Source organism: Scyliorhinus canicula, chromosome 2, assembly GCF_902713615.1.
Source record: "Scyliorhinus canicula chromosome 2, sScyCan1.1, whole genome shotgun sequence".
Taxonomy (NCBI): Eukaryota; Metazoa; Chordata; class Chondrichthyes; order Carcharhiniformes; family Scyliorhinidae; genus Scyliorhinus; species Scyliorhinus canicula.
Window position 1 is genome coordinate 19,839,360 of NC_052147.1, and position 26,790 is coordinate 19,866,149.

Here is a 26,790-nt window from a genome sequence, read left to right on the forward strand (position 1 = left end):
AAGTTGCGATGCTCGAAATGTCTCATGGATTCAACAGAATTTTGCGAGACATCGCGATCTGGATCTTGCCCTCACTGGGTGTCGTCTAGATTAGCATATTTAAATGAGCAGTTTGGCTCCTTTACATATACGTTTGCCAGATTCACCCGGCGCCTGGGACATGATGGCCATGCCTGGGATATCCTGCCGGGGCGTCGTTTAGTACTAGTCCACACAAATGGCACCTGGAGGGGGGGGGGTTCTCCCAGGCCATTGGAGGCCCCAGGGTGGTCGGGGACAGGGCAAGGTGGCACTCTGGCACCCAGGCACATTGGCACTGCCATCCTGGCACTGAGGGTGCCCAGATGGTGCTGTCAGGGACATTTCCAGGGTTCCAGGCTGGTACTGCCAGGGTGTCCTGGTGGCAAGCATTTCCTGGGTTGCAAGTTGGCAGTGGCAGGGATCGGGCCCGAAGGGGCGTTACCAGGTAGAAGGGCAGGGTTGCCAACTCCAGTTCTTCCAAACCCCTCCTCTCACCCATACGAACAAATAAACAAGGAGCGAGAGTGGACCATTCAGCTCCTCTGGGCCTGCTCCACCATTTAATAAGATCATGCACGTTTCACTCAAGTCGCCTCTTAATCTTCTAAACCCCAGACAATACAAGCCTGATCTGTACAAACTTTTCTCATAAGACAACCCACCCAATTAGTATTAGTCTGCTAAAACTTCTCTGAACTGCTTCCTATGCATTTATATCCTTCCCTAAATAATGTGACTAATATTGTACACAGTGCTCCAGGTGTGCTTTCACTGATGCCCTGTACAACTGGAACATAACCTCAATACTTTTGTATTCAATTCCTCTCACAATAAATTACAACATTTTTTTAGCTTTTCGAATTATTTGCTGTAGCTTTATACTAACCTTTTGTGATTCATGCACCCGGACACCCAGATGCCTCTGCATCTCAGAGCTCTGCAATCTCTCACCATATAGAAAGTAAGTTTTTAAAAAATTATTTCTGCTAAAATGAACAACTTCACGTTTTCCCACATTACATGCCATTTGGCAGATCTTTGCCCACTTACGTAACCCATCTATATCTTTGTGTAGCCTCCTTCTGTCCTCTTCACAACTTACTTTCCTACTTATCCTTATGTCACCAGCAAATTTGGCAACAATCCCTTCAATCCCTTACTCCAAGTCAGTTACATATATTGTAAAGAGATGAGGTCCCAGCAATGATCCCTGTGGCAAACCAATCGGTGCATCTTGACAATCTGAAAAAGACCCATTTATGCCTACTCTCTGCTTCCTCTTATCCAGCCAATCTTCCATCCATGTCAATATGTTACCTCCTATACCAGGAGCTTTAATCTTCTGCAATAACCTTTGATGTGGCACTTTATCAAGTGCCTTCTGGAAATCTAAGTATAGTACATACACCGGTTACCTTTTATCCACAGCACATGTTATATCCTCAAAGAGCTCCAATATGTTGATTAAAAATGATTTCCCTTTCACAAAACCATGTTGACTGCCTGATTACCTTGAGCTTATCCAAATGCCCTGGTATAACTTCTATAATAATAGCTTCTAACATTTTCCCTGCGACAGATGTTAAGCTAACTGGACTGTTGTTTCCCACTTTTTGTCTCCGTCCCTTTTTGAATCATGGAGTTACATTTGCTATTTTCCAACCCAATGGGACCTTCCCTAAATCTAGGGAGTTCTGTAAAATTGAAATCAATCCATCAGCTATCTCACTAGCCACTTCTTTTCAGACCCCAGGATAAAGTCCATCAGGGCCCCAGCTCCTGTCAACCCTCAGCCCCCACAATTTACCACCTCTCTGGTGGCTGCAATTTTCCCGACTTCCTCCCTCCCTTCCTTCCATTTCCTGGTTTATAGCTGATTCTGGAATGTTACTTGTATTCTCGAAAGAGTTGACTGTTGCGAAATACCAGCTCAATAAATCTGTCATCTCCTTATTTTCCATTACCCACACAACCAGTCTTTTCCTCCTATCTGCAATATTTTTATTGCTAAGAAACAAAAGCACTCCCAAGAAAATAAAGACTGAATGCCCTCTATGATTTTTTTTTTGGGTCCCGGGTTTGTGCTCGCAGCAGCATTCCAGGGATTTGTGTTTAATTCCTGGAGGCTCCAAGGCGCCCCGGAAGGTTGGCAAGGCTGATATGGAAACTATACCTCATGGAAGGTGAAAGACTTTGTGAACCCAACATATAATTAACATTTAACGATGGATTTTTATGCTGGTTGATTGGCAGCAAGAACTTTTTCCTGTCATTGGCATCTCAATTAAGACTGTGCCAGTTTGGTAGCACTGCAGTCTCACGGCGCCGAGGTCCCAGGTTCGATCCCGGCTCTGGGTCACTGTCCGTGTGGAGTTTGCACATTCTCCCCATGCTTGCGTGGGTTTCACCCCCACAACCCAAAGATGTGCAGGGTAGGTGGATTGAACATGCTAAATTGACCCTTAATTGGAAAAAATGAATTGGGTACTCTAAATTTATATTAAAAAAAAGACTGTGCCAGTTTAATCAGCTATTGAGGTGATTTTTACTGATTCACTTCAGTTGGTACGAAAGAAATGTTGCCGACCCTCAGAGCTCCTGAAGACAGACGGGATCGCTGTTTATTTTTGTTTTTGGAGGTCCCAAGTTCAATCCCTGATCACTGTCCGTGTGGAGTTTGCACATTCTCCCCGTGTTTGCGTGGGATTCGCCCCCACAACCCAAAGATGTGCAGGGTAGGTGGATTGGCCACGCTAAATTGCCCCTTAATTGGAAAAAATGAATTGGATATTCTAAATTTATATATATTTTTTTAAATTTTGTTTTTATTTTAAAAAAAGTTTTGTTTTTGGGAAAAGGGAAGCTTTTGTTCCCCCGGTGGCTCGTCTCACGAGGGCAACCTGTAACCTCTGCAGCAGCTGTACGCTCAGTCAAGGTACAGGCACTGACTGCTGCCATCTTTTCCGTCTGAGCCACAGGCCTAGAGCTTTGTTTCTATTCACCGGCCTCGGGATACCCTCCCTAACCATCAGGGAGGGTTCACTGGCATGGGAACAGACTCCTCAATTGGTGGTTTGAAGACAAAAGTGCAGACGATTTTGGCTGTTGTTTGGATTGTAAGGAATGCTCACAGTGCTGTAAACAGAATGATTTCCAAGCGGCAGGAGAGTTGCTGAACCAGTCCGTGGAGCAGTGCAATTGGGAAAACGTGGCGGAAGGGATTTGACGCTGATAAGGTGCTCGGAAAAATGTAGGCGTGTACAACAGACTGAACTCAATTCGGGCAGCGCAAATATTTGGGAAGGGCCCCAGTATTCCAGTACATCTTCCGATCCCGATGAGGACGAACCCACACCAGGGTTTTTCCGGGGGCAGGGGGTGCATAGAACAGGACACCCCGTTGACAGCGATGGGATTCCGCCGCCGGCCAATGGAGGGGCCCCTCCGCCCCCGCGGGAGTGCACGGAAATCCCGGCCATAATTTTTCATTTCATTAATTCATAGATTTGTTCACTTTGTTCACTGTCTGTGCGAAGTCTGCACATTCTCCCAGTGTGTGCGTGGGTTTCCTCCGGGTGCTCAGGTTTCCTCCCACAGTCCAAAGATGTGCAGGCTAGGTGGATTCGCCATGGTAAATTGCCCTTAGTGTCCACAAAGGTTAGGTGGGGTTTCGGGGAAAGGGCAGAGATGTGGCCTCAGATAGGGTGCTCTTAGGGTGGCACAGTGAGTTAGCCCTGCTGCCTCATGGCACCGAGGTCCCAGGTTCGATCTGGGCTCTGGGTCACTGTCCGTGTGGAGTTTGCACATTCTCCCGGTGTTTGCGTGGGTTTCGCCCCCACAACCCAAAAGATGTGCAGGTTAGGTGGATTGGCCACGCTAAATTGCCCCTTAATTGGAAAAACTGAATTGGGTAATCTAAATTTAAAAAAAAGGTAGGGTGCTCTTTCCAAGGGTCGGTGCAGATGTGATGGGCCGAATAGCCTCCGTCTGCAAATTCTATGATTTTATGATTAAGAACCTGGACGCATAGTTGGAAGAATATAGTATTTGCTGAACTAGTGCTTGAGTCAGGGGTCGATTTCCCCTGGCTGCAGAATCAAAAAGCATGGATTCATAGTCTCAGTAGAAGGGGTTTAGGACTGAGGTGAGACGAAATGCCTTCAAATGGTTGTAAATCTATAACATTCTCTCCCCCAGGGCTGTGGATGTACAGTCATTGAGTGTATTCAAGGCTGAGATCGATGGATGTTTGTATTCTAAGGAAAGCAAAGGACATAGGGATTAGGTGGGAAATGGAGTTGATGTAAAGATCAGCGTGATTCTATTGAATGGCGGGACAGACCTGAGAGGCTGTGTGGCCTACTGCTGCCCCGAGTTCTCATGTTCTTGCTGGTCGAGAATAAGTCTACAGAGGTTAATCCAAATCTTCATAATCCACTGGATCAACCAATTTGAAGCAGTGTGTGCAGTCCTGGTCACCAGACCAAACCATAGCAACATTGGTACATGTACAGAGAAAAGCAACAAGGTATCAAGGGGATTAGCCATGAGGAAAGATTAGAGAAAGCTGGGCTCTAATACTGTATGAAGAAGGAAGGGGCTTAAGGGGGACTCCTTGTGTAAAGTATTCAATAAAAGTGATTAACAATCTGCTCGGCAGGTTAGCAGAGGCCAAAATATTAGTAGGGTGAAAAAGAAAAGCAGGAATTGTACAGGATGTCAAACAGAATCTGTGAAGTGAAAAGATCCGATCTGACGTTTTTGTGGAGGTGACTACTACCAGCTAAAATACCAGCCTTATTTTCTGCTCTGGGGTTGAGTAAAAATGCCTCATTTCCCCTTTATTTAGTTGCTTCCATGGTAAATCTGAACTGGCATGTCAGACCCAAAGCCTAAAGGTTGGCATGAAGCATGAGATAACACAACATACTGACTACTGTGTACAACAGCAGAGTGGTCTTCCTGTTCATATAGTTCACTTTACAAGCAAACTAATTTATCTCTCAGTGCAATTTACAAGCAAATGAGTTTGAATTGGGAACTACATTGGGATGATGTGAAATGCAGCTGTTTGCCTCCAGTGTCCTTTTCTCTTGTCAGTACCTCAATTATAATTGCTTCCGGCACAGGTTTGGGCCTGTGGGGAGCATACTGGAGGTATGAGTGGAAGGTTGTGCGTAGGTGAAATTTCAAGTGTTCCGCAAATTTCAAAAGGAAACGTCAGGAATAAAAACTGGGAACCCTGGAAAGGCTCAGCAGGAGAGAGAGAGAGAGAGAGAGAGAGAAATAGAGTTAGCGTTTCAGGTCTGTGACCTTTCATAAGATTTGAGAACAGTTAGAAATGTGATGGGACGGGCAGCACGGTGGCGCAGTGGTAGCACTGCAGTCTCACGGCGCCGAGGTCCCAGGTTCGATCCCGGCTCTGGGTTACTGTGTGGAGTTTGCACATTGTCCCCGTGTTTTCGTGGGTTTCGCCCCCACAACCCAAAGATGTGCAAGGTAGGTAAATTTAACATTCTAAATTTCCCCTTAATTGGAATAAATGAATTGGGTACTCTAAATTTATTTAAATGTGATGGGTAGGCGGCACAGTGGTTAGCACTGCTGCCTCCGAGCACCGGGGACCTGGGTTCAATTCCGGCCTCGGGTAACTCTGTCTGTGTGGAGTTTGCACATTCTCCCCGTGTCTGCGTGGGTTCCCTCCGGGTGTTTCGGTTTCTTCCCACAGTCCAAAGATGTGCAGGTTAGGAGGATTGGCCGTGATATAAAAAAGAAATGTGCTGGGTTTTCACACGTGAAAGGGGGGGCGGGGCGGGGCGGGGCAGGGCGGGGGGGGGGGAGGAAGGACAACAAAAGAAAAGGTCAGTGAAAGGGTGGAGGGCAGGCTAGGTTTAACGTCAGAAGATTCCATGGTTCAAGGCTAAAGACTAGAGGAGGTGTGGTTGGCAGGGTAACAGCAATCCGAACATAAAGTAAGAAAGAAAAGAGAGAAACGAGACATCTGAACAAAATGGAGGAAGAGGCGATAATCTAAAATGATCAAACTCCATGTTGAATTCAGGAAGCTGGAAGCGCTGAGTCGAGAAATGAGGTTTAAGGACGGGGATTATCAGTGGTGCCCGCTCTGAAAACTGAAATGGTTTGATTATACCCAGCACTTCCAATCTCTTTAGTTCTGCTTCAACCTTCTAATGCAGGGGTGGGCAAACTACGGCCCGCGGGCCGGTCTTTATGCGGCCCACCAAGTCATTAAAAAAAAACAATTTTTAATTATTTTTTTAAGGTTAATGGGGGGGGGGCTGTTGGGTTACTTACTGGTATAGGGTGGATACGTTGACTTGAGTAGGGTGATCATTGCTCGGCACAACGTCGAGGGCCGAAGGGCCTGTTCTGTGCTGTACTGTTCTATGTTCTATATGAGGCGCCCAGATCATAACCGGGTGAAGTAATTATTTTACTTAATATACTATGCGGCCCTTTAAAATTGTGAATTTCTGAATGTGGCCCTTGCACGGAAAAGTTTGCCCACCCCTGTTCTAATGCAATGTGTGGCACTAGTCTGGCTCTGGAGAACTTGGATGTTGGATTGACATATATCTTGGCTTTTATGCCCTTACTCTATCCCAGTTCTTTGTGAAAAATGTCTTCATATCTCCCGGAGACATCTTGGAGAGCGCAGTCAGATACTTTGAAGACTTCCAGCCAGTTGAGCCTAATCTTCTGTAACCGATCTCTTCTCAGTAGACTGGGTCTATATCCCTCCATGACAACCAAAGGCAGATTGGACTCCTGTCCTCTGTACGTCACTGAAGTATTAGCTGTTCTGAGGATCTTCAAAATCTCCCCGGTGTATGGTGAAAGCTTGAACGTAGTACTCTTCAAACATAAAGACTGTGTTCCTGCACGCAGATATTGGAAGCTTTGCTCACCCACTACGGTCACTGAGGCCTCGGTGTCGACGCCCTTTTTAAGGGGGTCTACCATTTACCCTGAAGACAATTTCAACCGAAACCATCTTATTCAATTGGACTGCATTCAACTGATGCATTGCATGCTCTTCTTCAGAGCTCTTCTCCACTGTGTTATGTTCTATGTTCTAAGCGCTGTTGTGCTTTTTTGCATTGGCACGCTGTGCCTCGTGGCAATGTGCTTGAATTGTTCCCCTTCTGTTGCAATGGAAGTACACAAACTGCCGAACATGTCTGGTCTCCTGGGGATGGTACCCCTGATTCGATAGCAGTCCACCTCGGATTCGGTTTGACACCTCGATAAGGTGCATAATAGAGGCGATACACACCTTGGACCCTCTTGATCCCGTGGCCAACTGTGGAACTCCCCTGTGAGAGAGAGAAAAAGAAACAAAATATAAATGTGCGGCTCTTGTCAAACTGTTCCAATCAATCATAACCTACCAGCGAAAATCTTATTGTTTTCTAGTTGGTATTGAGGTGCAGGTTGTGCTTTTTCTGTGTGTTGATCTTGGACAACACTTTTTCTCCTCATCAGACACCACAGCTAATTCATAATTCATCTGGGTGTGGAGCCTCTCAATGCACAAAGTGCCCATTGTATTTGCCCATCTAACAACGATGAATCAACCGTGTGGGAAATTTGGTTGTTATGAAGCAATTTGGCGATGCCTGAGGACATGATAAGGTGCATTTTGGGTTCTCACTTTTTCCATTGCAAGTTTTTTTCTTCAATAGTGCATTTTCCTCCCCTACCTGACACTCTTCTCTCCTGCTGTTGTGGTCAGTTTACTCTCTGCTGCCCTGCAGAAATGTACAGAGATGTCTACTCTGTGTGTAACGTGCCCTACAGAAATGTAAGTTCCTCATTAAATTTAATGGCCATGTATAACTCCAGGCCAGAAGAGAGATGACTGGGTCATTTTACAGTCAGTCATGTGTGGAGACTTCATTGCAGTAAGTGATGGGATTTGATTATGCACAGTTTGTATTTCGTTATACCTTTCACTCCTTGCTTTTCATGGAATTAATGATCGTGTTGTACAGCCAAGACTTTGCTGTAGTCTTGGTCATGAGTTCAGAGCTCTCAAGACCCATCCTGTCTCTAGCACTTACAGTGGTGTCAACCCAGAGGCCCCTTTAACTTGCTTAATTCACTGAGCAACATGAGCACTTTGTGACAGGTTGTCCCAAAATGGTTTGTCTTCGTGATCAGCATACACACCCCCCCCCCCCCCCCCCCCCCCCCCGGGGAACATAAAGCTCAAACGAGAATTGTGGCAGGGGTATTTTAACAAAAATAATAATTGATATTACACCTCTGTCAGCGAAGGAACATCATCGAGAGTTCCTGGGCCTATGGAACACAACATCATCGGTGTTTGTACAAATATACTGTGATTGTGTCAACTGGCAGAGTGCATTATTGTGAAGATTATTGCAACTGGTTATCGTTGGGAAGTTACATTTAGCTTCTGTACACAGGCAGGGGCAGGAGTATTAAAGATTAAGGACAGTATTCTCCCATGCCCCCACCAACAGGTTCAATGGCATGGCAGGCGGTGGGGGAGAATTTGGTGGGAGGCCCAAAAACCGGGTTTGAATTTCCTGTGGGATCTTTTGCTGGTGCCCACCATGGTGGATCGGGGAATCTGTTCATTGCCAGTATGTAACTGATCTGCATCCCGCTAATGTGATGCAGATGAACCGACCGGAACCCCCCCCGGCAAATGCCTGATTCGCCAAAGAGTGGTCCAGAACACACCTGGAGCAATGTGGCATGCAGAACCTGCCTGCAGAATGCCTGTTACTGCCTCCAGAGGTCAGGATGGGGGCTGCTAGAGGCTCTGGAACACCACAGCAGTGGGTGGGATGGAGCATCTATCCGGTCCAGTGCCATATTGGGGATTCATCCTCTTCAACAGTGGTCACTGTCTGTGAGGAGTTTGTACATTCTCCCCATGTCTGCACGGGTTTCACCCCCACATCTCAAAGATTAGGTGGATTGGCCACACTAAATTGCCCCCTAATTGGAAACAAAAATAATTAGGTACACTAAATTTATAAAGAAAAACAGTGAGTCTAGGGCAGCACAGTGGCGCAGTGGGTTAGCCCTGCTGCCTCACGGCGCCGAGGTCCCAGGTTCGATCCCGGCTCTGGGTCACTGTCCGTGTGGAGTTTGCACATTCTCCCCGTGTTTGCATGGGTTTCGCCCCCACAACCCAAAGATGTGCAGGGTAGGTGAATTGGCCACGCTAAATTGCCCCGTAATTGGAAAAAAATGAATTGGGTACTCTAAATTTTTTTTAAAAAGAAGAAAAACAGTGAGTCAGTGATGTTGGGCACTTGGATATGACAACAGGACGCAATCAAGCCTGCACCACTACGGAATATGGCACTAAACCCCTGGATGCATAATTAATAAGGTTGGGGGCAGACAATATGATGTGGTTTCCCGCAACCTCCACAGTGGGAAACACTCCTCTTCCCGGCTCCGCCATGGCTGTTAGACCCAGATGGGGAATTCCACCCCAGGTTTCCTATAGCTGCTCACTATCCATTGAGTATGTTTGTGTCTGTCGATTGAGGGTGGAATCAGACCAATTATCGAATTACCAAACACTCTTAAGAACTAAAGAACATAAGAACTCGCTACCAAGGCTCACATTTGGAGGATTTTTATTGCACGGAAACTTGCCATTCTACCTTCCAGGTTAATGCCAGTGTTATTGTCCATTCGAGTCCCTTCCATCTTTCCATCTCTCTATTCTGCTTTAAGATGCTCCTTACAGCCAACCTAATAACTTAGTTCCTGGGATATTTTACTACATTAAGGACCCGATATAAATACAAGTTGTTGCATGTTCAGAGCAACTCTAAATGCACAGAACAGTGCAAGTCCCATGTTTCACCAGGAAGCAGCTCACAAATTGCTCTATTTGTCATGGTGGGCTTTGATTTCACAACTCTTGAATTATGAGTCCAAAGCCATAAGCTCTGGCCTATTGAATAATGCGCCTTGGAGAGGGGTCCCGTACCACGTCACTTTTATTAAAAGTGTGGCATATTCAAATCTAATCAGGTTGAGTACAACTTTATTTTCTGAATCAGATTGGCTTCAGTGTGATCTACTTTTAAAACGTCTTGGGTTTGTTGCCAGAATGATGACCTCAGTGGTGACTGGTAGCAATGTGTCGAGTTTCGCAATCCTTGTGAGTTCTTCCAACCTGTTCCCAGTTGAAGGTAGCTGGTCAAACCTGATTACAGGGTAGCCCTGTGTGGAAAGTTGCCCCACCCTTAGCGTTACTTCCTGACTGAGAGTTAAGTAGAGGCTTGCAGTCCAAGCACCTCCTGTCACATTTTTAAGGAGCTGTTTTGAAACATTGCACAATTTAGAAGAGGAGTGTGACTCATGACTGTATCCAGACTAGCTGCAGAAGGAGGTATTGGGTTGTTTTGCAAAGCTTCTTCCATCCTTATCAAGGCATTGGTGGTCAACATCAGGAATGGTAGGAATGTTGGCAGTCATTCGACAAGTAGAAAAACAGGTTCCTAACCATTAACCCTCTTGGTGTACTGCTTCGCCCGTGTGTTAAGTTTCTTACCATGCTGTAAGAATATTTTCCCAAGGGAAGGCTGCAGAAAATCAAAGTGTTTCTCTCCCCTGAGAGAAACATCGAGGTCACACTCGGCCCAGGCTCATTAACCCTCTCCCACCACAACTGCCACCTCCCAACGTACGAGAAATTTCTTCGCTCACAGAGATTAGTTGAATGTGGAATTCACTATCACAGGAAGTGATTGAGGCAAATAGCTTCAATGCTTTCAAAAGGAAACTGGGCAGAACAGTGAGAGGAAAAGGGAATATATCGAAAGGCCAAGGTGAGATAGATGGAATGGGAGGATAATTATGTGGCGTATAATCACCAGTACAGACCAGTGGGAATGAATGACCTATCTCTGTGCTCTCTGGCCTGTGTAGGGTGATTCTATTGAAAGTGAGTGAGACTTTCGAGATCTGTTTCAAGTTGCATGTTCAATCTGACATACCTCTGCCTGTGTTCATGTTCCACCCAAGTCCCCGCCTACTTCATCTAACCCTATCTGTGTATCCTGCTAATATCTGGTGCAACAGAACGTATCTGAGGATTAGCTTCATAATCAGCTGGATATTGTAACATGGTGAGTTAGTTCCTGTGGGATTGCACTTTCTTTATTCCTTATCACAAGCCCATTGGAGTGGAAGGCCATTTAGCCCATCAGAACTGATCCAGCCCAGAAGATGATTAGATCTGGGGAGGCCCCCCCCCCCCCCCCCCCCCCCCCCCGATGTCGGCACGGGATTTAATTGGCATCATTGGCGCGGCGTCGGTCGCGGGCCGCTCTATGTGGCCAGCCCGCTGATTCTCGGGACGGGATGTAGTTAAAACGCTGAGTCCCACCAGTGCCGTCCACACCTGCACGCAGCCGGCGCGAACTCTGCGTGCAAGGGTCGGGCGGCGGCCTGTGGGAGGGGAGCCTCCTATGCGACCTGGCCCGCTATCGGGGCTCACCGATCGGTGGGCCAGCCTCTCCGTCCCCCGGCCCCTTCTCCTACGCGCCGGCCCCTGTACTCCTGCACCATGTTGCATCGGGGCCGGCGCGTTGAAGGAGGTCGCCGCCTTGGCGCCGATGCCACTGCGCATGCGCGGATCCCGCGGCGCACAGTTCGCGCCGGAATCGGCAGCTGGAATGGGTGAACCGGTCCAGCGCCGTGCTGGTCCCCTGTAGGGGCTAGAATTACTCGTGGCAGCGGCCTGTGCATGCCGTTGTAAAACGCGACGGTGTTTACGACGGCGTGGACACTCTGCCGCGGGATGGGAGAATCCCGCTCCTGGTTTCCTCACAGTATAAACGCAGTAGGTTATGATGGAGCTTCATTAAACGCTCGTTGGATCACAGCTAGAGTACTGTGTGCAGTTCTGGTCACCACACTGTAGGGAGGATGTGATTGCACTGGAGAGGGTGCAGAGGAGATTCACCAGGATGTTGCCTGGGCTGGAGTGTTTCAGCTGTGAAGAGGGACTGGATAGGCTGGGCTTGTTTTCATTGGAGCAGAGAAGGCTGAGGGGGGAACTGATCAAGGTGTACAAAATTATGAGGAACATAGATAGGGTAGTTAGGAAGGAATTCTTCCCCTTAGAGGGGTCAATAATCAGGGGGCATAGAATTAAGGTAAGGGGCAGGGAATTTGAGGAAAAGCTTACTCTAAATTTATGTTTTAAAAAACAATTGCACCCAGTGGCCAGATCTGAATTTCTTCATCCCATAATCAGTGGTAGTGCCTCAGCTGTCTTGGCGCTTGGTTCTGTCCATAACCCACTCCACCTGCCCGTCTCCATTTCATTTTTCTTATAAATTTAGAGCACCCAATTCTTTTTTTTCCAATTAAGGGGCAATTTAGCCTGGCCAATCCACCGATCCTGCAGGGTTGTGGGGGTGAGAACCATGCAGACATGGGGAGAATGTGCAAACTCCACACACAATGACCCGAGGCCGGAATTGAACCCGGGTCCGCAGCACCGTGAGGCAGCAAGTGCTAACCACTGTGCAACCGTGTCTCCATTTCATATACTCTTTCAAACCTCTTTTATTGATGCCAGAAATAGATGTCCCGGCACCACTAACACTACTAATTTGAAAAGGAATTCCGACAATGTTATGCGAGGAATGGTAATGATATGTAATAGATGTTATGAATTTGTGGTTTTATCACTCTTTCTTCAAATACCCAACTCTGCGCACACATGGTTATTCTAGCCTGCCTTCATCCCCCCTCGGCTCATTTCAGGTAAAAATGGGTTATCGCTAAAAGTCAGAGGCTTTCAAACTTTTCCGTGAATATTAGTGCAAACAAGGGACTTCCCGTAAATGTTGGCTTTTTCTACCTGCTCTCCTCCTTAGTAAATATTGGTGTATTCCAGAGATTCTGCCACAAATATTATCAGATCCCTGGGGAGTATCCTTGTAAACATTGTCAGACTGTTGGTGATTGGAGGGGAGGGGAGGGGGGGGGGGGAACGAGGGACGACAAGGAGAGGTTCTACTCCATAAACATAAACAGCGTCAGACTCCAGGAGTGTTCCTGTGAACCTTTTGTGGCGGTTGGAGGGGGCTACACCTGGAAACATTATTAGAATCCTCGTTTGGCAGGGGAGGGGGGGGGGGGGGCACTACACCTGGGCCAGAATTTTACATTGTTCAGGCGGGCGGGTGCCTGACCTAGACGTGCGTGAAATTGCGTGTGAGGATTTTGTCCCAGCAGCATCGCGCGTCGCGCACAACATGTTGGTCGGCGGGCAGGCTTCAGATTCCCACACGCACCTGCCCGCTGTCATCACTGTCATTAAGCCCATCGAGGAGGGAATTGGTGATGATTTTGCATGGCCCATCCATTTTTGTCATTGGGTGGACGGGCCAATCGGTTTCCGAGTCAGAAGATTGTGTGTCCGGCTCCCGTTTGTACTGAGGGACCGCTGCGACCATCAGAGATGCTGGGCGGAACCTTAACAGAACTTGACAAAGTGTCAGGCTCAGACTGAAAACTGATGTGTAGCTCTCCAGTTGTACAGACCAGTTTTCTCTCCCATTTATTTTGGGCCAGGGTTTAGAGAACACCAAAGTATATCATGGAGTTCACCTGACCCACAACTTTGAATAGATTTTGGTTATGGAGAGTAAAAGGGCCCACTTTACAGGTGTGATGCAACAGAGAGCTAAAGTATTTTAAAACAAAAACAATGTTTATTCTATGAATCCAGTTAATATTTTATAAACATACAGTAAACATCTTATTAACTGCCAACACTGATACTCCCCCAAAGATACAGTACTCTATAGGTAACCCTTAGTAACTTTCCTAACAACATCTATAATCAAAGACACTTTTTAACAAAGACTACGGCCGCGATTCTCCGCTCCCCACGCCAGGGGGGAGAATCGCAGGAGGGCCGGACGAATCACGCCACGCTGCCCTGGCACCCCCCGCGATCCTCCCACCCCCCCCCAAACGCGACCCGCCGCTCGGAGAATCGCCGCTCGCCGGTTTTCCCGGCGACCAGCGATTCTCCGGCCTGGATGGGCCGAGCAGCCTGACGACCCTGACTGGTTCACGCTGGCAGCAACCACATCGCGGGACAGGTAAGTGTGGGACCTGTGGGGGGTGGAGAGAGGATCGAGCACCACGGGCGTGCTCGTCAGATGTCTGGCCCGCGATCGGTGCCCACTGATCGTCGGGCCGGCGTCTTAAGAGACGCACACTTTCCCCTCCACCGCCCCGCAAGATCAAGCCGCCATGTCTTGCGGGGCAGTGGAGGGGAAGACGGCGCATGCGCAGGTTGGAGCCGGCCAACCTGCGCATGCGCAGCTGACGTCACTTAGGCGCCGCCGGCTGCGTCAAACTCAGTGCGCCGCTTCGACGCAAGCGTCAAGGCCCGGCGCCAAAGATTCGCGCAACGCCGCTCCTAGCCCCCCGGGGGGGGAGAATAGGGGGCGAGGAGCGGCCTCCGACGCCGGTGTGAAACACTCCGGGTTTCACTCCGGCGTCGGCATTTAATCTCCCTTTGGGAGAATCGCGCCCTATAGGTTTGCATTCCTTACAGAAACAGGTATTGCTTTGAAATCATCAAGTGATCTGGAAACATTCTTTAGCAGAGAGAGGCCAAAATACACCTTCTTGGTTTGAATGCAGCTCTCCAACTGAAAACTAAACTAAAACTCAGAGCCAAAAACAACTTCCAGCGCAAAACAAAAGTAAAAAGCAGAGCCAGGGCCCACCTCCACCCACACACTGACATCACTTCAGCCACAGACAAACATTTCTTAAAGTGACATTCCCATGACACATATGGTAAGCCTGTCTGAAGAACAAAAGGGTGGGCGTGGTTTTCACTCTCATTTTGGCAGGGTGGGGCCTCATAAAGCTGGCAACCGGGCCCACAGAGATTAGGGCACCATAATTAAAGGACAGCTGGACCAGAACTGCAGCCTAATGGCCCCCAGCCCCCATCATGGAGATATTGTGGGGTGACCCCCCCCCCCCACTTCCCAGCATTCCCCCTGTGCCGGGAGCAGTGTCAGGGCGTGTCTCTTTCCGCCTGGAGGATACACTTGCCTCTCCTCCCCCGAAGGGATTCCCTCATTGCTTCTCGTTTGGCCAAACCTGTTGTGAAAGATGGTGAGGTATGAATATTCAGTGAGGGGGTTCATGTGTTGCGGGGGCCCGCTACTAACATTTAAAATGATACAAATCTATTAAAATGAACTCATGACATCACACCGGTGAGGGCCGTGGAAAATCGGGAAACGCGATCCCTCCAACAAGAATTCTCTTGGGATTTTCCCGATTCTTGGGGATTTACAGTCAACCCCGCGCACAGCTGGCACGGGCTCAAACTCCCCACCGCTGCCTTTTGTGTGAGATGATAATCAGAGGCCCTGTCTGTGTTTTCGGTAGGGCGTTGAAGATCCCATGGCACTACCCGAAGAAGAGCATGAGAATGACCCTGACCAGTATTTAACTGTCATTACCATGTCGCTGTTTGTGGGAACGTGCAGTGCGCAGATCAGTCGGCACGCATTTTACATGACAACAGTACCTCAAAAGCACTTCCATTGGTGTAAAATGCAACGGGGGCATCATGAGATTGTGAAAAACGCTATTTAAATCCATTTTCCTTACTTGTCCCTTTCTACAAATTAAGCCAGTTTAATGCAGTGTATTTTTTTTTTTAATTCTTTTTTTTCCAATTATGGGGAAATTTAGTGTGGCCAAATCCACCTACCCTGCACATCTTTGGGTTGTGGGGGCGAAACCCACGCAAACACGAGGAGAATGTACAAACTCCACACGGACAGTGACCCAGAGCTGGGATCGAATCTGGGACCTCGGCGCTGTGAGGCAGCAGTGCTAACCCACTGTGCCACCATGCTGCCCAAATGCAGTGTATTCTTGATAACTCAGTCCTTTGCACTCTACGATAAATGACCAAATTATTTGAATTAGCAATGTAAATAAAGCAGCAAATGAGGAATTTGAATGATCAGCTCAGTTGAATTAAAGGACTGGATTAAGAAAAATAGGTTGCAATTCAGCCCTTTACATGAGATGATGGGACACTTGTTGACGTTGAAAGGGAATCTGCTGCAGCCCAATCTGTCATTGCAAATGTTTGTTGTTTATGTTTCATCCTGTTCATTACCCCTCGAGCTATAAGCATCATTTCAAATTCCAACGTCTTCAAGCTTCTGTCAACCTGCCCTGCTTCTTCAGGCCATCTCCCATGTTTTAATAAAACGCTGTACTGTCTGTGGTGTTACTGATATTTGCTGTGAAGAGATATGACTTTCGGAGTGCAGTTCCGTTCTGCTAAGCTTGGGTTTATCTCACTGACTGTTCGTTTTGCCGGCCTTGCATGCAGTCAGTTTGGGTTAGGATGAACTGAGCGGATTGCAATCTGCCCAGCATTCAGGCTGCTCCTTGTTTACTTCATGCGCTGGGAGGCATTCGGTTGCTTGTCCAACCCTTGCACTGAGAGTTCACATTATATCACATGGTTGGAGGTTAGTTTCAAGATGTTTATGCCAACCCTCCTGCAGATCTCTCATCCAATGCCATCAGAACGCTAGACTGAGAAAATCCAACTTAGCCCATCTGTTGTCCAGGCCCAGTCTTGGGACTTGGGCCAAAGTTTTCCGGCCCTTCCCGCCGGCGTGATTTTCCATTCCTGCCAATGGTGCCCCTCCCGCTCCCAGTCAAACAATGCCTCTTTTAAAAATTCTTGTCATAGTTTTCAAATCCCTCCCTGATCTCACCGCTCCCTATCTCTGTAATCTCCTTGAGTCTTGTACTCCTCTAATATATCTGCACTCCTCTAATTCTGGCCTCTTGAGAGCCTCACTGATTTTCATAACTCCTTCACTCGTGGCTGTGCCTTCAGTCGCCTGGACCTGACATTCTGGAATTCCCCTCCTAAAGCTTTCTGCCTCGGTATATTGCTTTCCTCCTATAAGCTGCTTCTGAAAACGCATTTCTATGACAAAACATTTGGTCATCTGCTCTAATATTGCCTGATGTGGCTTGGTGTCAAATTTTGCTTCGTAACACAGCTGCGAATATTTTTTCTTTGTTCATGGGATGTTCTTTTTTTCAGTCTTTTAACCATCATTTTAAATTAATGACTCCTGATCACAGTCTCCCCTAATTGTTTTTAATTCTTCCGTGGGATGTGGGCGTTGCTGGTTGGGGCAGCCTTCATTGCCCATTCCTAATTGCCTTTGAGAAGGTGGTGGTGAGCCGCCTGCTAGAGCTCACTGTGCTGTTAGGGAGGGAGTTCCAGGATCTTTACCCAGTGACAGTGAAGGAACGGCAATATGGTTCTAAGTCAGAGTAGTGAGTGGATTGGAGGGGAACCTCCGGCTGGAGGTGTTCCCATGTCCCTGCTCAGTTAGGTGCTAATGATAGAGCCTTGGCATGTTGCTGCTGTGCATCTTGTAGGTGGTCCCCACTGTTGTCAACATGCATCGATGGTGGAGCAAATGGATGTTTCAGCTGGGGATGGGATGCCATCAAGCAGGCTGCTTTGCCCTGGATGCTGTTGAGCTTGCCGAGTGCTATTGGAGCTGCACTCATCCAGGCAAGGGGAGCGTGTTCCATCACACTGCTGGCTTGTTCCTTATCGATGTTGGACAGGTTTTGGGGAGTTCTAATGTAATTATGTACTTACAAAGGTTTTAGATAAATAAGAATTTGACAGTTTGTATCAAAATCTCAATGGGTCTTATTCAATGTACCACAAAGGTTGGTCAACTATATTGGAGTGGATATTATCATGGTCACTAATGTAGCACAAATGGCAGCACGGTGGCGCAGTGGGTTAGCCCTGCTGCCTCATGGTGCCGAGGTCCCAGGTTCGATCCCGACTCTGGGTCACTGTCTGTGTGGAGTTTGCTATCCCCGCATTTATGTGGGTTTCGCCACAACCCAAAGATGTGCAGGTTAGGTGGATTGGCCACGCTAAGTTGCCCCTTAATTGGAAAAAATTAATTGGGTACTCTAAATTTATTTAAAAAAAGAAAGTAATGTAACAGAAGTGGGATGGTATTGGTTTGCCGGATACACTCACCTCCTGCTATTCAGTCTCGGTAACGCCAATTGAACTGAACAGCAGGTTCACTGTATAACGGACGGGCGGTATCACATTGCTGCTCCCTAAGGCAAAATTCTACCTCATTGTGTTGTTTGTGGCACTTTGGGGAAGGAAAATATTTTGGAATTTGAAAGAAATATTCAAAATGTGTTGAGAAGCTGTGTTCTTGTCCTTTCTGTGTCTGCCCTGACTGTAAATCCTGCACGGAATTTGAAGTGGTAGATCGACAGCGAGGAGGAGACCAAGCTTGCTCGGCATTACTGACAATAGCCATATCTCTGTCACTCATCCTTCCTAACTCCAATGTTGCTCTTCTTTTGCAGACCCAGCTTCAGCCTACATCAGGCAGCTAGAAAGCAAAGTCAAGTTACTGGAAGAAGATTACAAGATTTTATCACAGGTATGCCCTACCAGACTCTTTTGGTTTGCCTGCATCCAAGTCCAAACTGAGCACTGGGATAGTGGGCCGCACTCCAGCATCAGCCACTGCTCATAGTGATCATTGTGAGGTCCTCTCCCCCAGAAATGGAAGCAGGACAGAGATGTTGCATCGTGCTTTTATACACTCAGCATTGTTGCTCTCTGGATGCTTCTCAAATTCAAACTGATGGCCCAAAGTGCTTCTACATAATGATTGCACTTGAGCTGGCTAATATCCATCCAGTGCTCGTGGCAACGTGACAGCAGGTCAATGGCAGATCCATTAGTACTTGTCGCAAACATGGGTCCAATGTGACCTGAGAACAACATGGCTCCCGAAAACCGTCTCTGACTGCTTGTAGATCTGGTGTAATTGCCAAGAGCAGCTACATTTTGGCATGACTTGGAGAAATGATTTTATCTGAGGACCCGGGTTTGAATCTCGGCCTTGGGTCACTCGCGGAGAGTTTGCACATTCTTCGCGTGCCTGCGTGGGTTTCGCCCCCACAACCCAAGGATGTGCAGGGTAGGTGGATTGGCCACGCTAAATTGCCCCTTAATTGGAAAAAAATAATTGGGTACTCTAAATTTATTTAAAAAAAGAAATGATTTTATCTGCAGTGTGATCCTTAGTGGTGGGACCTGTCCAGATACATGTGATACGTTAATGAAACACCGCTGAAAATTGGTGATGTCTTCCAAGCCCCGAATGCTCTTCCTTATTCGGGGTCAGAATTCAATGCAATTCATCTGCAGAGCCAATGAGAAGAGGTGAGATCATTTGTCTGAACCCAGCAGCTTTTTTAAATTGAGGGTTAAATTTAGTTGCCAGAAAGAAATATTTGTGAATGCTTTTCCCTGCAAATGTCCCACACAGTCACGGGTGTTGTCGAACCCGGAGGCAGGGAAGTCAATTATCAACTTTCCTGGCTGCCCACCAATCAGCCGACACTGTCCGATTAACATTTGCATTAATTTCAGTGGCAGTAAAAATTGATGACGGGCACCTGATCCTCAATGCCAGCTCTGGATCAACTTGAAAAAAATCTACCCTTGAGCCTCCACCCAGAAATGTTACCCTCATTGCAGTTTTGACTGGTGACACAGTGTGCAAGCTCTGGGTGGAAGGTGGGGTGACTGTGCGGTGCATGAGAATCCTACGTTTAGAGCACAGCATTGAGGACTGTCGTGAACAGAGCTGGGTAAAAATAACCTCCCCAGCAGTGACAGCAAAGAGGGGGCATGATGGAGGAAGGTCACTGTCTCAGATCTTTCAAGTCATTGTACACTGAGGGTCCGGAAAATCTGTAGAGCCCTTGGGGCTGTATACCTGACGTGGAATGTATGTTGTGAATATCAAGAGTATTCAAATTGTTTTCTGACACCTCGGAGAGAAACATGCCACATGGAGAAAGTTAATTCTATTGCACTTTCTGTCATTTTTCAATTTGAAACATTTTGCCCTTGGGCTGTCTGCCTGACATGGAATGTATGTTATAACTATATCGTGAGTATTACAATTGTATAGAGGCATCTAAGGGTGGAACATACTTGATGGAGGCCGGTCGGATTTTATTGAACTTAACCTGTCATTTTCAGATGTTTTGTAATGTAGTTTTACAAATTTTATGAATAAATTATATTTTGGGGGAAAATAGAGAGTGAAGGAGTCAAGGATGAGCTGTCCACCAAGCAAAGCAGATTGGAACCTTTTTTTGACTTGACGCAACCTTGGCCTTTCTCGTTTCGCCAGATGGTGTGCTGTTCCCGAAATGCACGAACTGCAATTTTTCTCGGCTAGAAATTGGCAACACTGCATCCTGTTTACTGACTCCTTAACATTAAAGATTTAGTTTGTGTACATACAGTGCAACATTACAATGTTATGGGCAGGGCTGCTCACGCCACTCTCCCAAGGGCAGACTTACCTGATTTATCTCGTAATGAAGGCAGTGAACCAGGCTGGCATATAGCCCAGTGTGCATGATACCCCTCAGCCACCTCACTCAGGCTATTCTTCTGTGTGAGCTTCATGCTGCCCAGAGTAGAGATCACAAGCAGCCTTATCGGTAATCTCAATCTATGCCCATGTATATGGGGGTAGGGAGAATTCAACAGATTGCCACTGAGTCATAATGTACTTTCCTATGGATGACGCCTTCATTTGGCCATCTCCGTTCGCTGCAGTTCGCAAACATCGATCTTTTGTGCACTGTTTAAGGTAGCGAGCGCATCACACAACTAGGAACAGATGCCAACGGGTTGGGACGGAATCTTTGCTCCCATCAGCAGCAGGAAGTTTGGTAAATGGGGGGAACTTAATTTGGCTGGAGGCCGGCTACAAATCCATTTCCCGACAGCGGGGTAAACTTTAGAAATTAAACCCTGAGACTTTAAAGGTGAGTCAAGTTTCCCGACAAACAATGACAGGAAGCCCTTTGAACACATTAGCATGTTATGTATGCTCATTAAAACACCTGCTTGCTAGAATTAAGTTCCCCGCCAAACTTAAGTTCCCAGCAGCGAGAACGTAGGACGTTCGTTTTCATGACTGCACACAAGTGGCACGCAACTGGTGAGCTTGACTTCTTCCACGCTTAATGGTGAGTTGCTGCTGCATTGTCCACTTTGGGGGAGCGTCAGTGAAAATCAGACAACATAGGAGGCCGGACGGTGACAGTGCCAGTTGTATGGAAGGTAACAAAGGAAGTGAGGTGGGGTTTGTGGGGAAGGGTGGAGCAGTGACCAGGCAAAGGCGGATGGGATTGCGCAGGCTGTCTGGGTACCCTTTACGTACGGCACCCAGACTTTCGACCACATGAGTTAATTGTGGGGATGCCTGCCGGTGATCCATTGCGGGGGTGGGGTGCAATGTTGATGCCGGTGATCTTTGGGGTGCAGGGTTGATACTGGCAATCATTGATGGGGGTATTCCGACGTCCAGGGGAGAGGGGGTTAACTTTGTTCTGACATCGGGGCATCCTTTAAAAAAGCACCCTAATCTTTCTGGAGCTGGGCTTGCCTGTGTCTTTTGGCCCCACCCCTCGTAATAACAGCACAAAAACACACCACCCCTTCTAAAAGATGACAAAGTGTGGGAACATCGCAACGGAAAACCTGCCTATTTCGCTGGGGAGAATCATACCAGCTTTCAGTCAGAACCTGACACTTTACCGTTTTTTTGGCAAAATGCAAATTCAACCCGTAGACTCCAGAACGGAAGTTCCCAGCCTCAGTCTGATTTTCAGTATTTCTGTTGCTAGCAGCCACCTGTGCATCTCCACGTGGACCTTCTTGATCCTGTCCATAGGAACCAAGGTTAAACATTACGAATAGCGCAACAAATTTATAGCTATTTATCCGACTGTTGCTTGGATTAAATTTCTATCTCCTGCTTTCATTCCCTTTTTTCTGCCGCAATCACTCAGCTGCAACGATATCCTTTTATCTATCTCTCTCTCTACCTCTCTCTGTACCTCTCTGTGTGTTTATTTTTGTCTATCAAGTCGCCCTCTTTGAAAATGAATGCATTGAATCTGTTCATTTGTGAGTAGCTGTATAAAAATAGCCATGAAAAGTGCTGGATTGGCATTGAAAGATATTCACATCCCACCCTAATTGGTTGACCTTGAATGCTTTTTGAAGTAGCCAACCGGATGTGAACAATTACCCACAAATTTAATAAGAAGAAAAATTGGACCATCCACTGACAACAACCGAGGCATGGTGCCAGGGGTAAGACTAAAAGCAATCACAACTCACTCAAATCCAGATTGTCCAAATTCAAAGCAAAATGTCAAGAGCCACACAATAATCATGACTGCTTGAATGTGTCAACCCGTGAAAGTTGAACCATACCCAAAGCTGTATGACTAATTTAGCAAACGATGAATGCCCAACCTCACTGAACTTGCTCACGCTGAAACCAGAGCTGGAGGTGCTTTTATCAATACCCCTTCTTTTGTTCCAATCTCTGATGTTTCAAGCTCCTGACAGCAGCCTCTGCCTGCTGTTGGTCATTAGCATTTGTCATCATATGCCATTCTCTTTGGACCTGCTTTGCTCCAATACGAAACCCAGAGACTCAATTGAGGATGTGCTACAGACAGGACTGTGTTGCTACTCTGACCTGCTCAGTAGTGTTGGGCATTTCGCAGACTTGTTACACCGCAGGAGAAGCCATTTGGCCCATCCTGTCTGCACCAGGTCTCCGAACGATCATTGTGGCTAAGTGCCCTTCCCCTCCCCTGCTTACCTCCCCGTACCCCTATGCATTGTTTCTATTCAAGTAATCATCCAATGCTCTCTTGAATGCCTCAATCGAATATGCCTGCGTCAGACTTGCAGGCAGTGCATTCCAGACCTGAACCTCTTGTATTGTGAAAAGAGTTTTTCTCATATCACATTTCCTGCAGGTCAGGCGCTTTACATTTCCAATGGCATTCAGAAGCCTGGCCTGCCTTCCCCTTGTCTCCCCACCTGCCCCCTCTCATGGAAATATTCCACTGCAACAATTTTAAAGGTGGCTTTTCTCCTGCAGTGAATTACTATTTCTTTCTGTTCCTCGGGTTGCAATGCATACCTGCCCATCCTTCCTTGGCTCTATTTTGTGACGTTATCGGAGTGAGACGCCTTGCCTCGAATCAACATGCTCCTCTTTACCTCCTGCACCTCATTACCCCATGACTGGCTATGACTTTTTCCAACCCATCAGGAGAAACAGGGTTGCTCCAGTGTCCTTAGAATCCCTACAGTGCAGAAGGAAGCCATTCGGCCCGTCGAGTGTGCGCCAGCCCTCCAAAGGTGCACCCTACCTGGGTCCATCCCCCCACCCTATCCCTGTAACCCCATAACCCCACCTAACCTGCACACCTTTGGACCAATAGGGTGGCCATTGATCCAATTTGATACTGCACGGTTAGTTTTCAGCTGGTCTGAACCCCATCCAGCACCAGGTGCCTTTATGTCCAGTATTTGATTTTGAAACACCTCCAAGGAGCACCTTGGTTTTCCTTGATGGTTCCCACGGTCACAGGTCCTCAGCTGGGTTCTCCCACAAGCAATAAAAATACCGTCTTGAGGAACAATGAGGCATAAATATTCCATCACCCATCAGCCCCTAAAAAAACTGTTTACGTTTTAAATACAAGCAGGGTGCATAAGTTTATTTAAATAACAGAACTTCACCGCTGCTATTTCTGGCTGGCATGTGGCAGCCTGACTTCATTCTCTTGTTTCTAGAATTGGTGTCAGAGATGGTACGCCTGGCTCCGGATCTCAGCTTTAGAACCTCCATGGACAACAGCAAGAACAAGGGCATTGAAGGGTGTTACAAATGCTTAGTTTATAATACACTGTCCCCCTTTTGTGCTAATCATTGGAAGGGAGCGTTAGACTGCCAATATAGGCCGGTATTGTTTGGACAGACGTGTTTTGTCAGAACTCTGGGATGCTACAAGCAGATGCCGAATAAGGCTCCTCTGCCCTAACGATGGCAGACTTGTGCCTCAGGAAAGCAGGCACTAACTGCACGTTTTCCTCGTATGGCATTTGCCATCACCGATCTGTACTTCACCCGAATGTTCTAAAGCTCAAAATAATCCCTGCAGACTTCTTGCAAGATTGGAAGGACATCAATCCATTATTGGAGAGAGAGAGAGAGACAGAGAGAGCAAGTTAACAGTTCAGGCCCACGACCTTTCATCAGAACCATGCTGATGAAAGGTCACCAAGCTGAAATGTTAATTCTGTCACTCTCTCTGCACCGATTTAGCCAGGCCTGCTGAGCATCTCCAGTATTTTCTGTTTATTTTTCAGATTTCCAGACTCTATAATAATTTTTTGTTTGCCCAAATTAGAACTGGCTGCTTCACCATATGGCACCTCCGTATGAGATTAGCAGTTGAATGTTGAATTGGAAGGATAGCTTAGTTCATGCTTGATAGGAATTGGTTGCGACTGCATGAAATCTGTTTGATGTAGGACTGTTGCATATATTGCATACATATCACCTGAAGAAGGAGCCGTGCTCCGAAAGCTCGTGTTTGAAACAAACCTGTTGGACTTTAACCTGGTGTTGTAAGACTTCTTACTGTTGCATATATGTTAGTCTGCCTTGAATCTGGAGCTAATCAGTGTGGTGCAAGTTGCTAACTCTCCGTGCCTATGAAGCTCTATCCTGTTGAATTAAAATAAACATTAAGAAATGGTCAGCTGGGGGCATCACGGTGGCGCAGTGGGTTAGCCCTGATGCCTCACGGCGCCGAGGTCCCAGGTTCGATCCCGGCTCTGGGTCACTGTCCGTGTGGAGTTTGAACATTCTCCCTGTGCCTGCGTGGGTTTCGCCCCCACAACCCAAAGATGTGCAGGGTAGGTGGATTGGCTACACTAAATTGCCCCTTAATTGGAAAAAATGAATTGGGTACTCTAAATTTAAAAAATAAATGGTCAGCTTGGGAAAATAATTTAAAAAAAAAATGAATTTAGAGTATCCAATTCTTTTTTTCCAATTAAGGGGCAATTTAGCTTGGCCAATCTGCCTAACCTGCACATCTTTTGGGTTGTGGAGGCGAAACCCACACAAACATGGGGAGAAAGTGCATACTGCACACGGACAGTGACCCAGAGCCGGGATCGAACCTGGGACCTCGGCGCTGTGCTGCCCTAGATAATTGTTTTTAACTGAGTGAAAATGGAGTGATGCTCCTTTTAAAAAAAATAAATTTAGAATACCCCATTCTTTTTTTTCCCAACTAAGGGGCAATTTAGCATGGCCAATTCACCTACCCTGAACATCTTTTTGGTTGTGTGGGTGACATCCACGCTGACACGGGGAGTGAAGCTCCTTTTAACCCTGAGAAATAGCAGTGCTTCTTCACACTTGGCGGAGAGGTAAATGTTTACATTTCCTTTGTGTGCCCCTGGGAGATTGACCTCTATGCCTTCCAAATGGTGTTCTTAAGAGGCCCTTTGCAGCCTCCCGTTATACTGGCTACACATTTGCGGTTTCCTGTGGGAACGCTGGGTACCTAACATTGCCTGAAAAAACTGTGAGGCAAACAATTGCACGCACTCTGTAGGGGGAAACATTTTATGGGTTTTTGTTGGCGTGGGGAGGTGTGCCCTCTGACCTGTACTTGTCATGTATGCCGGGAAATTATTTTCCACTGAGCACTGGAAGAGGATAAGGCTTCACCATGGGTCACTCACTCCCAAAATGATCTCTGGATGTACTAAGATCGTGACCCCATTTGTACCAGCTGTTTTATTCCTGATGCCACACCCACCTTAAGATGCACATAATTAAAGAAACCGCTCCTTACTCAGGAGCAGTGAAAGACATGGGACGCAATTCTCTCCAAAAAATTCCAAGTGTGGTCTCTGGCACGAAACAAGGTGTGATTCCCACCGGGTGGTTGGGTACGATCCAGATCGCAATCCAGCCACACGTAGAAATTTTCTTGAAGGGGGGTGAGTTTTGCACCAGCATTGAGGGGCAGGGCCTAAACCCACCTGCAGGCCCGGCTTCACAGAGCTCGGGGCACCATTTTTAAATAGCGCCTGTTCACTAAGTAGCAGTGAACCCCCACCCCCTCCCAAATATCGCCAGCATCAGGGCCAAAGGGTCTCTTCAGGCCTTCTTGCCGGCAAAGTGGCACAAGCCTCACTGCTCCGCAATTGCCCTTTGGCGTGCACCCTGGCAGTGCCAACTTGGTAGTGCCATATCAGCAGTGGCAGAGCGCCAGCTGCCATGTCCCCGGCCACCTGTGGGACTCCAATGGCCTCCGAGCCGCCAAGAGAATCCGGCTGTGAACTGCACAAACATATTTAAACGTTTATTTAAATATGCTAATTTGATTCATACCCAGCACGGGCACTAACCAGATTGTGTCGGCTCCCGCAGGCTGTTCGGCACCGGGCGAGAACCCGTTTACGGGCTCTCCCGCTATTCTCCGGGCATAGCAGGATGTGCCTGGGCACAAAGTGGCCAACGGACCTCCCGAATTGGTCCTATTTTTAAGATCGGTTATTACCTGAGATTGATGGGTTGTGGTTTTTATTTGGCAAGATATTTTGAATTCACCGTTGCTCCAAGTGCCCTGAAGGTTTTCATGGCAGTCCACTGTACCAGAACTTGAACAAAAGATGTTGCTGCCATTAAAATAAACTAGTGTTCTATTTGGACAGAATAGGTT

At 47.3% G+C, this 26,790-nt stretch overlaps 1 protein-coding gene across 4 annotated transcripts in view; it reads left to right on the plus strand.

The window, feature by feature from the left end:
- The window catches only part of ccdc85ca (coiled-coil domain containing 85C, a), a 238,332-nt gene that overhangs the window by 131,989 nt on the left and 79,553 nt on the right, over positions 1 to 26,790 (plus strand). For all 4 annotated transcript variants that reach the window (XM_038774577.1, XM_038774586.1, XM_038774602.1 and 1 more), the window contains exon 2: positions 18,499 to 18,575. In XM_038774577.1, coding sequence (XP_038630505.1) covers positions 18,499 to 18,575 — 77 coding nt within the window. The remainder of the gene's footprint in view (positions 1 to 18,498; positions 18,576 to 26,790) is intronic.